The 17,951-nt window shown below is 39.0% G+C and overlaps 1 protein-coding gene across 18 annotated transcripts in view; it reads left to right on the top strand.

Moving 5' to 3' along the window:
• The window catches only part of NPAS3 (neuronal PAS domain protein 3), an 863,203-nt gene that overhangs the window by 404,242 nt on the left and 441,010 nt on the right, over positions 1 to 17,951 (top strand). For 12 of the 18 annotated variants that reach the window (XM_079914469.1, XM_079914467.1, XM_079914463.1 and 9 more), the window contains one exon: positions 15,906 to 15,988. In XM_079914469.1, coding sequence (XP_079770595.1) covers positions 15,906 to 15,988 — 83 coding nt within the window. The remainder of the gene's footprint in view (positions 1 to 15,905; positions 15,989 to 17,951) is intronic. The other 6 variants (XM_079914468.1, XM_079914465.1, XM_079914479.1 and 3 more) reach the window with 1 other exon arrangement.

The following is a 17,951-nucleotide window of genomic DNA, read 5'->3' as shown; positions in this document are numbered from 1 at the left end:
CATGCAAGAAGAAGACAAGGAGCATCTTGGGAAGGAATGGGATAGCCTACAGTAAGGGATCTGAGTCAGGACAGTCCCTTTCAGAACACCAAGGTGAGGAGATTGAGATTGGTTCAAGATGGCAGAGTAGAAGGGCGTGCGCTCACTCCCTCTTGTGAGAGCACCAGAATCACAACTAACTGCTGAACAGTCATTGACAGGAAGATGCTGGAACTCACCAACAAGGATACCCCACATCCAAAGACAAAGGAGAAGCTGCAATGAGATGGTAGGAGGGGGGCAATCAGAATAAAATCAAATCCCATAACCGCTGGATGGGTGACTCACAAACCGGAGGACAATTCTACCACAGAAGTCCATCCACTGGAGTGAAGGTTCTGAGCCCCACACTAGGCTTCCCAACCTGGCGGTCCAACAACAGGAGGAGGAATTCCCAGAGAATCAGACTTTGAAGGCTGGTGGGATTTGATTGCAGGACTTTGATAGGACTGGGGGAAACAGAGACTCCACTCTTGGAGGGCACACACAAAGTAGTGTGCACATCAGGACCTAGGGGGAAGGAGCAGTGACCCCATAGGAAACTGAACCAGACCTACCGTTGGGGGGGGTCTCCTGCAGAGGCAGGGTGTGGCTCTGGCTCACTGTGGGGACTGGGACACTGGCAGCAGAAGTTCTGAGAAGTGCTTCTTGGTGTGAGCCCTCCCGGAGCCTGCCATTAGCCCCACCAAAGAGCCTGTAGCCTCTAGTGCTTGGTCACCTCAGGCCAGACAACCAACAGGGAGGGAACTCAGCCCCACCCATCAGCAGACAAGTGGATTAAAGTTTTACTGAGCTCTGCCCACCAGAGCAACACCCAGCTCTACCCACCACCAGTCCCTCCCATCAGAAAGCTTGCACAAGTCTCTTAGATAGGCTCATCCACCAGAGGACAGACAGCAGAAGCAAGAAGAACTACAATTCTACAGCCTGTGTAACGAAAACCACATTCACAGAAAGATAGACAAAAAGAAAAGGCAGAGGACTATGTACCAGATGAAGGAACAAGATAAAACCCCAGAAAAACAACTAAGTGAAGTGGAGATAGGCAACCTTCCAGAAAAAGAATTCAGAATAATGATAGTGAAGATGATCCAAGACCTCAGAAAAAGAATGGAGGCAAAGGTCGAGAAGATGCAAAAAATGTTTAACAAAAACCTAGAAGAAATAAGAACAGACACCTAGAAGAATTAAAGAACAAACAGAGATGAACAATACAATAACTGAAATGAAAAATACACTAGAAGGAATCAATAGCAGAATAACTGAGGCAGAAGAATGGATAAGTACCTGGAAGACAGAATGGTGGAATTCACGGCTGTGTAACAGGATAAAGAATGAAAATAAATGACGACAGCCTAAGAGACCTCTGGGAGAACATGAAACGCACCAACATTCGCATTATAGGGATCCCAGAAGGAGAAGAGAGAGAGAAAGGACCCGAGAAAATATTTGAAGAGATTATAGTCAAAAACCTCCCTAACACGGGAAAGGAAATAGCCACACAAGTCCAGGAGCCCAGAGAGTCCCAGGCAAGAAAAACCCAAGGAGAAACATGCCAAGACACATAGTAATCAAACTGACAAAAATTAAAGACAAAGAAAAATTATTAAAAGCAACAAGGGAAAACTGACAAATAACATACAAAGGAACTCCCATAAGGTCAACAGCTGAATTCTCAGCATAAGCTCTACAAGCCAGAAGGGAGTGGCACATTATATTTAAAGTGATGAAAGGGAAGAACCTACAACCAAGGTTACTGTACCGGGTCAGGATCTCATTGGGATTTGACGGAGGAATGAGAACCTTTACAGACAAGCAAAAGCTAAGAGAATTCAGCACCACCAAACCAGCTCTACAACAAATGCTAAAGGAACTTCTCTAAGTGGGAAACACAAGCGAAGAAAAGGACCTACAAAAACAAACCCAGAACAATTAAGAAAATGGTGATAGGAACATACATATCAATAATTACCTTAAATGTGAATGGATTAAACACTCGCTTTAAAAGACACAGGCTCGCTGAATGGATACAAAGACAAGACCCATATGTATGCCATCTACAAGAGACCCACTTCAGACCTAGGGACACATACAGACTGGAAGTGAGGGGATGGAAAAAGATATTCCATGAAAATGGAAATCAAAAGAAAGCTGGAGTAGCAATATCCGTATCAGATAAAATAGACTTTAAAATAAAGAATGTTACAAGAGACAAGGAAGGACACTACATAATGATCAAGGGATCAATCCAAGAAGAAGATATAACAATTATAAATATATATGCACCCAACATAGGAGCACCTCAATACATAAGGCAAATGCTAACAGCTATAAAAGAGGAAATCGACAGTAACACAATAATAGTGGGGGACTTTAACACCTCACTTACACCCATGGACAGATCATCCAGACAGAAAATTAATAAGGAAACACAAGCTTTAAATAATACAATAGACCAGGTAGATTTAATTGATATTTATAGGACATTCCATCTGAAAACAATAGATTACACTTTCTTCTCAAGTGCACACAGAACATTCTCCATTATAGATCACATCTTGGGTCACAAACTAAGCCTCAGTAATTTTAAGAAAATTGAAATCATATCAAGCATCTTTTCCAACCACAACACTATGAGATTAGAAATAAATTACAGAGGATAAAACGTAAATAACACAAACACATGGAGGCTTAACAATATGTTACTAAATAACCAAGAGATCACCAAAGAAATCAGAGAGGAAATCAAAAAATACCTAGAGACAAATGACAAGGAAAACATGACAATCCAAAATCTATGGGATGCAGCAAAAGCAATTCTAAGAGGGAAGTTTATAGCAATACAATCCTAACTCAAGAAACAAGAAAAATCTCAAGTAAACAATCTACCTTACACCTAAAGGAACTAGAGAAAGAAGAAGAAACAAAACCCAGCGTTAGTAGAGGGAAAGAAATCATAAAGATCAGAGCAGAAATAAATGAAATAGAAACAAAGAAAACAATAGGAAAGATTAATAAAACTAAAAGCTGGTTCTTTGAGAATATAAACAAAATTGATAAACCTTTAACTAGACTCATCAAGAAAAAGAGGGAGAGGATTCAAATCAAAAAAATTAGAAATGAAAATGGAGAAGTTACAACAGATACCACAGAAATACAAAGCATCATAAGAGACTGCTACAAGCAACTCTATGCCAATAAAATGGACAACCTGGAAGAAATGGACAAATTCTTAGAAATGTATAACCTTCCAAGACTGAACCAGGAAGAAATAGAAAATATGAAGAGACCGATCACAAGTAATGAAATTGAAACCGTGGTTAAAAACCTTCCAACAAACAAAAGTCCAGGACCAGATGGCTCACATGTGAATTCTATCAAACATTTAGAGAAGAGCTAACACCCATCCTTCTCAAACTCTCCCAAAAAATTGCAGAGGAAGGAATACTACCAAAATCATTCTACGAGGCTACCATCACCCTGATACCAAAACCAGACAAAGATACTACCAAAAAAAGAAAATTACAGACCAGTATCACTCATGAATATAAATGCAAAAATCCTCAAAAAAAATACTAGCAAACAGAATACAACAACACGTTAAAAGGATCATACACCATGGTGAAGTAGGATTTATCCCAGGGATGAATGGATTCTTCAATATACGCAAATCAATCAATGTGATACACCATATTAACAAACCAAAGAAGAAAAACCATATGATCATTTCAATAGATACAGAAAATGCTTTTGACAAAAATCAACACCCATTTATGATAAAAACTCTCCAGAAAGTGGGCATAGAGGGAGCCTACCTCTACATAATAAAGGCCATATATGACAAACCCACAGCCAACATCATTCCCAATGGTGAAAAACTGAAAGCATTACCACTAAGATCAGGAACAAGACAAGGATGTCCAGTCTCACCACTCTTATTCCACATAGTTTTGGAAGTCCTAACCACTTCCTAGTCCTAGAGAAGAGAAAGAAATAAAAAGAATACAAATTGGAACAGAAGAAGTAAAACTGTCACTGTTTGCAGATGACATGATATTATACATAGATAATCCTAAAGATGCCACCAGAAAACTACTAGAGCTAATCGATAAAGTTGGTAAAGTTGCAGGATACAACATTAATACACAGAAAACTCTTGCACTCCTATACACTAACAAGAAAGATCAGAAAGATCTTTATTAAAAATTAAGGAAACAATCCCATTCACCATTGCAACAAAAACAGTAAAATATCTAGGTATAAACCTACCTAAGGAGGTAAAAGACCTGTAGTCAGAAAACTATAAGACACTGATGAAAGAAATCAAGATGACACAGACAGATGTAGAGATATACTATGTTCTTGGATTGGAAGAATCAATATTGTGAAAATGACTATACTACCCAAAGCAATCTACAGATTCAATGCAATCCCTATCAAATAACCAATGGCATTTTTTACAGAACTAGAACAAAAAATCTTAAGATCTGTGTGGAGCCACAAAAGACCCCAAATAGCCAACACAATCTTAAGAGAAGAAAACAGAGCTGGAGGAATCAGACTCCCTGACTTCAGATGATACTACAAACTACAGTAATCAAGACAATGTGGTACTGACACAAAAACAGAAATATAGATCAATGGAACAGGATAGGAAGCCCAGAGATAAACCCCCGCACCTATGGTCAACTTATCTATGACAAAGGGGACAAGGATATACAATGGAGAAAAGACAATCTCTTCAATAAGTGATGCTGGGAAAACTGGACAACTACATGTAAAAGAATGAAATTAGAACACTTCCTAACACCATACACAGAAATAAACTCAATATGGGTTAAAGACCTCAGTGTAAGACCAGACACTATAAAGCTCTTAGAGGAAAACATAGGAAGAACACTCTTTGACATAAATCACAGCAAGATCTTTTTTGACCCACCTCCTAGAGTAATGGAAATAAAAACAAAAATAAACAAATTGGACCTAATGAAACTTAAAAGCTTTTTCACAGCAAAGGAAACTATAAACCATACGAAAAGACAACCCTCAGAATGGGAGAAAATATTTCCAACAAATCAACAGACAAAGGATTAATCTCCAAAATATACAAGCAGCTCATGCAGCTCAATATTAAAAAAACAAACAACCCAATCAAAAAATGGGCAGAAGACCTAAATAGACTTTTCTCCAAAGAAGACATACAGATGGCCAAGAGGCACATGAAAAGCTGCTCAACATCACTAATTATTAGAGAAATGCAGATCAAAACTACAGTGAGGTATTACCTCACACCAGTCAGAATAGGCATCATCAGAAAATCTGCAAACAACAAATGCTGGAGAGGTTGTGGGGAAAAGGGAACCCTCTTGCACTGTTGGTGGGAATGTAAATTGATACAGCCACTATGGAGAACAGTATGGAGGTTCCTTAAAAAACTAAAACTAGAACTACCATATGATCCAGCAATCCCACTACTGGGCATATACCCTGAGAAAACCATAATTCAAAAAGACACATGCACCCCAATGTTCATTGCACCACTATTTACAATAGCCAGGTCATGGAAGCAACCTAATGCCCATTGACAAATGAATGGATAGAGAAGATGTGGTACATATATACAATGGAATATTACTCAGCCATAAAAAGGAACGAAAGTGGGCCATTTGTAGAGACATGGATCTAGAGACTGTCATACAGAGTGAAGTAAGTCAGAAAGAGAAAAACGAATATCATATGTTAGCGCATATATGTGGAATCTAGAAAAATTGTAGAGATGAACCGATTTGCAGGGCAGAAGTAGAGGCACAGATGTAGAGAAGAAATGTATGGACACCAAGGGGGGAAAGCAGTGGGGGAGTGGTGGTGGTGTGATCAATTGGGAGACTGGGATTGACATGTATACACTAATATGTATGAAATGGATAACTAATAAGAACCTGTTGTATCAAAAAATAATAAAATAAAATTCAAAAACAAAAGATACATGCATCCCTATGTTCATAGCAGCACTATTCACAATAGCCAAAACATGGAAACAATCTAAATGTCCATCGACAGATGAATGGATAAACAATATGTGGTACGTATATACAATGGAATAGTAGTCAACCATAAAAGAAGAAATGAAATAATGCCCTTTGCAGCAACATGGATGCAACCAGAAATTATCATACTAAGTGAAGTAAGTCAGAAAGAGAAAGACAAATACCATGTGATATCACTTATATGTGGAATCTAAAATATGCCACAAATGAACCGATCTATAAAACAGAAACAGACTCACAGACATAGAGAACAGACTTGTGGTTGCCGTGGGAGAGTGGGGGAGGGAGAGGGATGGACAGGAGTTTGGGGTTGGTAGATGCAAACTCTCACATTTAGAAAGGGTAAAGAACAAGGTCCTAATGTATAGCATAGGATATAATGTATATCAATATCCTGTGCTAAACCATAATGGAAAAGAATATTAAAAATGTATGTATGTGTATAACCGAGTCACTTTGCTGTACAGCAGAGATTGGCATAACATTGTAAATCAACTCTACTTCAATTAAAAAAGTAAAGTTATTCTTAAAAACAACAAAAAACAAAAAAAACCTCCAAGGTGTTAGGACAGTCCATCTGGTGATGGGGTTGCCTCACACAGTGCCAAGCTGTCTTCTGTGGTGTAGGTGTGCCCTTCAGGAACTTTGACTCAGGCAGTGCAGGAGGTCGAACAGTGAAGTTAGGGTTTGCAGACAGAGCTGAGCGGAATTTGACTCTCCTGGGTGCAATCATGGGACTGCATGATTAAGCTGTAGTGTTGAGCCCCAAGAAGTTGATGTGGTAGTGGGGTACCCAGCCCTGCAAGTGTCTGTAGGAGTATGACAATCCATTGGGGTTGCAGCTTAAGGAAAAGCAAGCTGGAGGTGGCCAGATGGCGAGCCTGGAACCTTGCACACGCAGCTATGTTCATGTGAAATGGTTCTTGCCTCTATGTCCAACCAGTGGATCCCAGGGTCTTGGTTGTCATAGTTCACTGTCTGCGTAACCTCAGCCTTCACACCACAGTTCCAGCAGTACCCCTATCCTGAAGCCTTTCCTGCCTCCACTCTCCCTGCCCCCATCCTGAGTTGAGAGTCGAGAGTCCCACATTTATTGTGTTTTGTTCGTTTGCTTATGTATCAGTCTTCCCACTAGATTCCAGTCACCTGGAGAGTCAGGATGGTGCCTTTTCATTTTATATTCACTGACAGAGTGCCAAGCCAGAAGTAGAGGCTCAGCATATTTTGCGTGGATGCTTTTAGCTTTCTTCTGCTGACATATAAAGAAAGCATTCAGAAATGGAAATGGGAACCGGGCTTACATCACTAGCTCCTAGGCCATTGAGGTTAATATCTTCGACATTATAAATGTTTACTAAATTTTGGATAAGTAAATATAATACCGTGGCCTGAGATAGTTGAGCTCTGCAAGTGGATCAGTGTCACTTTTCAGTAGCAGGTGCGATTATCATCACAGCATCTCGTCCTTTGGGCCAACAGCCCACTACTTCATGGAAGTATTTATGTTGACTACTCTTTTGTCAGAAAGTCACTAAAGACACTGCCAAGCATTGATGTGGTCCAAGAGTGAGCTAGCAAGCGAGAGAATGTGAATATGGCTGAATATATGAATGGGTGAACAGGAGAAAGAGGAGGAGAAAGGGACAGAGACGCTGCCTTCTTTCTACCTCGGAGACACAAGCTACTTCCTGCAGAGCCAGTGTTTCTCAGCTCCCTGTCGTATCACTGGCCTGGGAAAGTATAGAGGATGGATGGAGCATTAGACTGGAAGTAATAAAGTTGCGCCTGACTTACCTCACTATTTGTAGCAGATGTTACAAATGTCATAACATGAAGCTTTGGGATCAGACTTGGAAAAAAAAAATCAAGATAACAGCTGTGGACTTTTTCCTTTTATCAGTGAGTGCTGACTGACACCATACAGCTTCAGTGATAATCTCCACTCCCTTCCTACTGGGCAGAAGCATGCCACTGACAGTCTGTGTGCCACTGAGGTCAGAAGGGGTGACAGTTGTACAACGGCACTCAACTGAAAGGCTTTTTTAAGACAGTTTGCAAAATGAAAGTATAATAATCCTTTTTTTCAGCCCCTGCTGAGGGGACCTACCAAATCTAAGCCCCATTAAAAATTTAAACTTCTCAAAAACATTTCTAGCGTATCATTGGAGGAGGTCATTTCTACCAATTAAAGGACAAGTAGCCAACTTTGCCCGGTTAGTGCTGCATTCAAATCCCAAATTAGATGCGTCCTCTCTAGTTTTCCCTTTGATAGCTATGGTCAGAATGTGCCTGCTGTCTTTCTGTGAATGGTGCCCTTAATTCATGCGATCCCGTGGTATTCCTTCCTGACATACACAGAGTAGGTAATGTGTAGAAGGTTGTCATGGGAAGAAAAGGAACGAGAACAACAGCAACAACAAGAAAAGAAGCAGCTCAGAGCTAGAGCTTGCAGATGGTACTCAAGGGACAGAGCACCTTCCCACATCAGGCACGTGTTCAGGCTCTGAGCCCGGGGTTGGTGTCTGCACTGCCCACTCCCTGTGGCCCACGGGACCCTTCTATCACACAGGACTGCCTCGCTCAGTAGACTCTGTGTTGGTCATCTTTGTGCTCTCAGTGCCCAGCAAAGTGCCTGCCGTGTAGTGAGGTTCAGTACGTGTTTGCTGCGATAGCCCTGAAGCCAGAATAAACTCGTTGATATCTTCTTGCTGAGTTCACGTTAGATAAAAATCAAGACCCTCTGCCACTCAAAGTTTCTCCTAGTCCACATTCTTCATTCTCAAGTCACTTTATAACTGCCTCACTCTTAAAACTTCCCCAGATGGAGAGGGAGTGCAATTCATGATATCCATATCTCTGCTGGAATCCAAAGGCAGGAATTAGTCAGGGTCTATTTTTTTATCTTTTATCTATTTTGTAAATACAAAGGAAATTTTCATTTCCTTCACTATGTAAAGGGAATTAAATAGTTAACTTTAAACTTTGCATCCAAAGCAACCCCTGTAGCATCAATTTATTGAAGCCAAGAAGTATATTCAGAAAAGGCTTGGAATTGTGTTTGGACTTCAAGTCCTTTAAAAGTGACTGTTTTTTTATATCCATTGTTATGGAAATGATGAAGAAAGTTAAATTGGAATGATTACTACGTACCATTTTCAGAAAGTCCTGTTTGGATTTGCAACAGTTACTTTGAAGTAGCAAGAAATAAAGCATGCCTTCATCTATTAGTCCAATCCTGCCCTTACACCTCCATGCACCTCTTGAGGATTCCCCTCATGTGCCCCACTCCCCAACCTTCAGCCTAGACTGTGGATCACGCCTGTATGTTCCCGAGATTTCTGTTTTCAGAGATGTTGACTGTCAGGGCTTCATCATTCCCTCAGGTGCTGTCACTCCAAACAGCAGCTTAACCCATTGCCTTAAGAATTTCATTGTCGAGGGGAAGTTTGGGTTCCCTCAAGAAGAATGTTAACTACTCTGTAGCCCGTGTAAGGTAAATATAATAGCTCCTATAGTAACTTCCAGATTGTCAGAGAATGGCTATTCCTCTTTCCCCAGCTACAGATGAAGAAATGATTGCTTTGGTAAGTCTCATTTCCTTCAGTGGAAAAGCAAGGCAGGTGGGCAAAATGACTTTTTTTTTTAATTAATAAATTTATTTATTTATTTTTGGCTGCATTGGGTCTTCGTTGCTGTGCGTGGGCTTTTCTCTAGTTGCGGCGAGTGCAGGCTACTCTTGTTGTGGTGCGTGGGCTTCTCATTGCAGTGGCTTCTCTTGTTGTGGAGCACGGGCTCTAGGCTTGTGGGCTTCAGTAGCTGTGGCTTGCGGGCTCAGTAGCTATGGCTCGCGGGCTCTAGAGCGCAGGCTCAGTAGTTGTGGCGCGTGGGCTTAGTTGCTCCACGGCATGTGGGGTATTCCCGGACCAGGACTCGAACCCGTGTCCCCTGCATTGGCAAGCGGATTCTTAACCACTGTGCCACCAGGCAAGTCCCCAAATGACTCTAAAATGGAAACTCAGTACTAAAAAGAAGTCCCTGTAATTTGTACAAAAACCTTTTCAAGAATTATTAAAGTAATACTTGGGTGCTATTTCACTTTTAGACAATTTTGCCATTTTGATGGAGAAAAGTTTTGTAAAGAAAAGTTTTCAAAAATATGTGAATACTACTTAGTTCTTCAGAAGATAAGAAGCGCGTGATAAACACATCCTTGTTTAAACAGATCTGTTTGAATGTTGTGTTTGCCCTTAGTTTGTACTAGTTGAAGCCATACAGATAGGCTTTTTGGGGAAAAGCAGACATGGTTCCTTCTTCTTAAGTTCAGCAATTCACTTGTAAATATTAATACTCTCACAGTCATATCACCCTTAATGCTTTTCCCTAATATATTCAATCCATACTTAAAATGTGGGAGAAATTTAAATATGTTGCATCAAAGAATTTTTTGAATCAGCATAAGACTTCTTAGAGTTTCAACTATTTTAATAGATTAAATACCTCTTTTGTCTACATGGCTAATATAATGTGTTAATGGGTTTGGGGTATGAATTATTAAGATGTATTTTTTGATTTTTAAAAATATTCTAGATATGAATTTAAAAATAAACCCAAACTGTACTATTTTTGAATATGGGAGGTTTTCCTTCTTACATTTAATGTTAATCTAACATTCAAATGCCGGATTAATAATACTTGTCCCTATTTCTCTTCTCTGGTCTTCAGTTATCCTGTATTTTAAGTGGCAAAAAACTAATCTTGGTTGAAAGTACACTGTAAAAGCATTGTTATTCTTTGTTTTCAGATATTTGCATTATGCATTGTGTGGAAACTCCGCATATCCTGCTTTTGACAATAGAGTTTCTGTTTTAGTGCCGCTGTATAGGTTAAGCTGGTACCTAACACTGGTTATTTGAGTGTATCATCTCCATCCCAACCTGAAGTTCCCCCAATGTTTAGGGCATGCACAAACAATGAGGAATTTAGTGTTGAAAGGGTACAAATTGTGAATCTGGGCAGTAGGCAGAGCTGTGAGAATGAGTGTCAGAATGAAGAATTGGTCCCATAGTCAATGAAGGCATATAAATGTTTATTTTATATAAAGGGAAACACACACGCACACACAACTGCATACCTCATAAACTTCTAAGGCTCCTGGGAAAACCCTCCCTGGCTTCATTTGCCCTACAGTGAGGGAGGCTAATTGACATTCTTCAAAGGAAATCCCTTTTCTTCTCTTTGGTAGCCATGGAAAGACTCATTAAGCATTCTGTACTCCTTTCTTTCCCAGACCCTGACTTTGCTTAGCCCAAGTGCTAAAGCCCAGGGAGTGATGTCGGGATTTCATTAAGCATGCCCTTCAGTCCTCTCTTCCCCCAAGCTCAGTGTGGGAACAGAGCCTTGCCCCTTAGATGACAGATTCAGAGGGTACCCATAAAGCTTGCCTTTTTACTCGGTGGATGATTTTACTCTTGAAATAGCACCTGCAGAATGTTAAGGCTACATTCACCCATCCTGCCATTCCGCTCCCCATGGAGGGAGAGCTGGATGAGAAAGTCGCTCTAAAATGGTCTTCCCTATCTGCTAATGACAACTTTTTCCAAATAAAACAATCTCTTGGAAATCCTGCCTCACGATGTCATACTCTACCTTTGAATATCTTTTTCAAGTGATCCCTGAAATAATGAGCCCCTTTCTCTCTCCCTGCCTGTGGTTTACCTTCCCACTGTGAGCTGTGCTCGTGAGGAGCTGGGGCAGTGCCAGCTTCTCTGGAAATGGGGGTGGGGAGGGTTAGGAGGAAAAGGGCAATGCAGGACACAAGGCAAGAAGGGCTCGTGACTTTTCCCTCTTTCATTATGTGTGTCCACTGAGCTGTCCTGTTTCTGTTTTGTAATGGGTTCTTATGTGGCAAGCTGACCTTTTGGCTGAATAGGTCAAACTCCCACTGAGCAATAATCCTCAGCCTTCCTGGTGTTTGTGCATCCCCGAAGGTGACAGGCACTGGTTAGGAATATGACTGGGAGTGTGTGGTACATTTCCCCAAAGAGGAATTGTCTTTTACTGCACTTAATTAATTCTCAAAGACTACCTCACAAGGTTATGTGGAAGAGTCTAGATTAGAGTATTTTTGCCGACGTTGTTGAGGGACAAAACTAATTTTTCAGATACGTATTTCACATTGGGGCTTCCTTCTGTCTTCCATTTTTTTAATGAGAGAAAGGCCAAAGGCACAATCCTAATGATTCATCATATCATTTTAGAATTCTGAGACAATCAGAATTTCTTTAGCTGAGTTTTAAAAATCTTTCTCCCTATATATCTCTTCCATTTAAAGTCTCTTAAAACTCTAGGTGTTTTATTTCTAACCCTTGAAAAACATGAGATGATCATGTTGTGGTCTTGATAATGATATGCTGGGCCTAGGTTTGTTATGAATTGCTTAAAATTTTCTTGTGGAACGTTTATTAGGTCTTATAACACTAGTTACTCTACAGTAGCTAGCAGTTTTCAGTGTCAAATAGTTACTCAGTCAATGCTGAATCGAATTTGAATTACTATATTACTATAGCTTGATTTTTTTTTTCTTTTAACAGTTTATATAACCTGTTCAGTTTATACAACTCTCACATCTCACTGTCAGTGACTTAAGAGATATAATCCTCACAGATAACGGGATTATGTGTTCCATTTATTTAGCAATGTGCTGTGCATTTTTTAGTTAATTTAGTGTTCTTTAAATTTCAAACGCAGTGTCTTTTAATTGAACAGACAAATGAATGAAGTGTCTGTAGATCAGATAAAGCATTGACCTATTCAGCAATAAGAAGTACGCAGTGTGTGTGGGCTACCAACTGGTTTTAGAAACGGTCAACTTCCAAAACAAAACAATCTGAGAGAGCTTCATAAGCAATGTATTACTTTTCTGAGAATGACGAGCCTCACTGAGGAAATGCCTCTTTAGTTTTTCTTTAAGCACGAATGATAATCCGTAAACACAGTGACATTAACACAGAGGAACAAAATAACTGTTTGCATCGTTCCTGAGTTATCAGATTATTGTCTAAATACTCAAAATACCAAATGTGGTAGGATGAAAAGTACAAGATAAAAAGTACATTATTTAACATCTATTCAGTTACCAATAATGCTACAGTCAGAGCTGGGCTTCTACTGGAGGCATAATGGACTCCTGTTTAACATATTTATGTTGGTTGTAAAATTAGGAACTGTCGTTACAGCCCCATGTCACCTGCATAAGTGCAAAACATATAAATCAAGAGAAGTTCCAGTGCCGTAAAAATGCCCTTGAAGAGAAACGCATGAAACCACTTACAAGATGCTTGTATGTTACGCTAGCATGTACTAGGATGCACACTCAGATTTCTAGAGGGTCTGAAGAACAAAGAAAAATAACTATGCAGGAAGGACTCATGGATAGAAGAGCTGATGAAGGCATGTGGGATCCCCAGGCTGACTAAGGAGCTTTTAAAATAAAATTCCTAATTATTTATGCATTTGCAACATTTACTTAGAGAACAGCTGAGCCCTAAGTTGAGGAAAGGCAGGAAAAGAAAGGCCATCAATGGACAGGCTTAAATAACCCCTGCAGGACCCCACTGTAGTCACCTGTTTCCGTGCTTCTAGAGGGCAGTTGTTACTGGAGCATGCTTCTTGGGCCTTCTAGTAAATAAACATGTTCCCTTCCTTTCCTGTGATGTTTTAGGGTCCTCTGTAGGTTGGTGGCTGTTGCTCTCTTGCCCCACTCTTAATCCAGTTCTTTGGAGAATAGTCTGTGTTCTCTAAGATCAACCCATTTCTTCTGTGAGGTACAATGGTTTATTTTGAACTTCATAATTGGAAGTCCTGAAATGCCCCCAAATTATGAACTATTAATAAGGAGCTTTCTGGATCCTAATTACTGCCTCAAAAACAGAGTGGACACTTTTGAAGTTTTTCAACACCCCCCTTCTGCCTCCCCAGAGCTCCCCTCCCCACAACAATCTTAACAAAAAAAAAAGAACTGCAGATTTTATTCATGTGGGATCATTCACACCAAGCTACCATAATGTGCAATTAACACTCTAGAAACTGAAAACAGTATTCAGCAAGACAGCTGCATTATCAAAAATGCCAAAGGAGTTTTGAAGGGAGTAATGTGCATGTTAGAATAGGAAATTAATCAGAAATGCCACACACCCAGTAGTACTGTCTTAAGTACATCTTAGATTAAAAATTTAAAAATCATATGTCTATGCTTACAGTAATGATTAGTCTTAGGATAGAAAACTGATTTTTCTATTTTAAGAATATTAGTTGTGTGTTTTGCTTCTGAAGCAAATGAAGAATTTGGAATTGAGATCTTTAAGATCCCTTCCAACTGGAATATTCTTTGATAATAATCACTCTTCAATTATATTTTATAAATTTTCCCATTGAAAATAATGCCCCTTTTATTTCTTCTTGCTAGTGATAATGATACTTACCACTCATGCTATTTTCAAAGTGCCTTTCAGACCTGGCAGACATTAGCTTTCAATTGCAGGGGTAAACTGCCTATTTTGCACAGCACAATAATCATAAGTACATTTATATTATAATCCCTACTAAGCTATGGATCCAACTGACTGACTTAGTAACTGAAACGAAGCAGAATTATCCCAGCAGCATTTTGCTGGAATTTTCTTGTCAACTAGCTGGAAGTGTTTTGAGAAGTAAGAAAGTAGGGGATTTGATTTTATTTTCAATTTATAGTGTCTAGGTTTGAGAGAATAGAGGTTTGTCATACAATTTTTTAAGAAAAGCAGGAAGACATAAAGAATGTACTTGTTGTAAATATGGAAAAGTTCAGAATATTTTTGTTCATAAATTACTGGAAAGCAAATTGATTTTTATGTTTGAGAACTTTTTGAAACAGGGAAAAGAGCCAGAACAGATTCAAAAGCAAATTGTGATCCCATTCCAAAAAAAAAAATTGTAAAGAGAAGGCCCTCAATTTTGGATCCCCAAATATCATGCATTAAGCTCTTTTGTTAGGGGTTGGGAGGCCCTTCGGGTGTATGTGCCTGCAGACAGCACATGTAGGGTATGCCAGGAAGAGAAAGACAAACTATAAGTTAGTAGGAGAACAGAAGAATACAGATAAGAAAACAGTCACAGACCTGCAGGACACATGCTGGGCAAGCATCCACCTGGGCTCCCTGTAGGTCCTGTAGGAATAGTTACATGTGAATATTCAGTAAATATGAAATCCAGCCATCCTGAGACACTTAACACTAGTGCAAACAGTCATTAATGAGACTCTCTTAGCCGACATGTTGTGCTTATTAAATTATGATAAAGTTATTGCATTAGAACATTTAAAAAGTCCTGTTTGCTTTTTTCTAGCCTAGAGGATGTTAAACATTCAGGTTTCTCTGGGAGGAAAAGGCAATACGTATATGCTTTAAAAATAACAATAGCTAAATTTTAAGAAAAACAGTTTACCAATTTATTTTAAAAGAGTGCGAACATTCATATTTGTTTTGTTTTTTTGCTCCAGTGTAGGAAAAATAGTTCAAAAAGGAAAAGAAAATTGTTTTAAGTCTGGATATGATTTTTAATGTTTGTAGAAGTTGATATTCTGAGATGGAAATTCACCCTAGGCTCTGATTTTGCTCAAGCAACTCAGAACCAGAGTTAACACTGGGTTGTGTTTCTCTCAGATCTCTTTGATATAGTAGCTGTCTAGTGATACAGTTACAGAGAAATGAAGCTGAAGGTGTAAATCAGAGCCCCAACTTAATTTTTTTTTCTTTCTTTCTTTTCTTTTCTTTTTCTTTTAAGTTATAGGTGCACAGCGAAGGAGAAGCCCCAGTGCACTGGCCATTGAAGTATTTGAAGCACATTTGGGAAGTCACATTTTGCAGGTACCTTTAAATGAAAAAGAAACTTGCTTATATTTTACTAAGAAAAATCCATATGTTTAGTCTTTTTATAAAAATGTCTTTTATTGCAGCTATGTATATGACTGTTGCTATTTTATCTTGGAATTCTGAAATTCTTATGAATTTATATTTTTCTTTTTAGAAAGCCATCCCTTGAGAGCATATTAATGAGAAAGGGAGGGCAAGTATTATTTGTGCTATAATAATTGAGATGAATTGCACTACTCAGTTGATGCACAATGTATAGTAGCTGGCTGTTCCCAGAATGATTGTGTGTGCTGCATTTGTAAGTGGACATATGCGTGTGTCTTTGGAGCTATATATTGTTTTTGGAAGAGCAAAGAAGTTTTGTTGTGAAAGTAGTGTGACATTTTTATGTGTTGTCAAATTTCAGTTGTTCTTTGCTTGAGTTTGTATTCATAAGTGCTTCCAGTCCTAATGTTTGTTTCCCCAAATAACAGTCTCTGTCAGGGGGAGATGTTAGAGTACATTTTTAAGTAAAAGGAGACAAATAGTAATAATTTGATTTTTTTCCAGTGACTTTCATGACAAATAAATGTGAGGGTGACTAGGGTGGACCTGTAGTTATTTACTCTTGGAGAAAATTGATCACAAACTTAGCACCTCACTTACTCAAAACTTGTTCTCTTAAAACTTTGCCATCAATCTGACCCATCTTCCTTAATCCACGGGGTAATTGTTCTACGTTGTTTCTGTTTCCAGGATAAATGTTGCCCTTGCCAAAGCTTTTTTTCTTTACCATGTAAAATACATTTTTAACGTGGAATTAGAGAAGCAGACACATGTGGGATGTTTAGGCATCTTATTTGAAAAAGATGGTTATGTTTTTCTTAGATGAGATTTGGGGTAAAAATAAAGCTAAACTCCAGATTCCTGTCCATTCAGAGTAATTTTTTGTTAAAAAAAAGACCTCTGTGGTGCTTTCATTTTCTAGATAGCCAAAAGTAGTACTGAATCTACCATATTATTTCTGACAATATGTACCTTAGAAAACTGCTATCATCACATGTCCATGGTCAAATTAGAGTGGTTCTCCTAAATGGTTCCTTGGCTGGCAGCTTCAGTATCACCTGAGACACTTGTTCAAAGGACAAATTCCTGAGCCTCTCCTGGACCTAGTAAATCAGGATCTTCAGGGTGAAATCCAGGAATTTGTTATTTTTAGTAACCCTTCGAGATAATTTTGATGTTTTATTAGGTCTGAGATGTCACAATTCACATTTGCAAATTTAAGGCCCTGAAAAGTCTTACTTTATTTTTTTTTTATTTCGATATTTCTCATTTCTCCCCTAATATCTGTTAACATCCCATAGAACTGATGTTTCTTGAACTACACCTTGGGAGATGCTATTCTATTGTGCACATAAAGTTTTGAATTACCTTTGCAGTAGATTAGGTTCGGGGATACAGAGAGGATATTTCTTTCTAAAACTTTGAATTTTTATTTCCCTCTTTTCTGTGCATTTTTGTGCATAATCTCCTTGATAAGTTTTGTATGAGTGATACCATATATACCACTGTCCCTCTGTATTTGTGGGGGATTGGTTTCAGGACCCCTGTGGATACCAAAATCTGTGGCTGCTCGAGTCCCTTATATAAAATGGCATAGAATTTGTGTATAACCTACGCATGTCCTCTTATATACTTTAAATCATCTCTAGATTACTTGTAATACCTAATAACATATGAATGCTATATAGATTGTTGGTAGCATGTGGCAAGTTTAGATTTTTCTTTGTGGAGCTTTCTGGATTTTTTTCGAATATCTTTGATCCGTGTTGGTTGAATCTGTGGATATGTATGGCCGACTGTACATTGTTAGATTCTGATGTGATCCAGGATGACTCCTATTTCTATTCTGACGCAGTCAGTGCATAAGACTTTGTCAGTGAGAGAAATGGTTCAAACAGTATTCTATCATCCT

This window comes from Stenella coeruleoalba, assembly GCF_951394435.1.
Source record: "Stenella coeruleoalba genome assembly, chromosome: 2".
Classification (NCBI taxonomy): Eukaryota; Metazoa; Chordata; class Mammalia; order Artiodactyla; family Delphinidae; genus Stenella; species Stenella coeruleoalba.
Note: the sequence above shows the minus strand (reverse complement) of the source record. Positions and strands in the feature narration are given on the sequence as shown.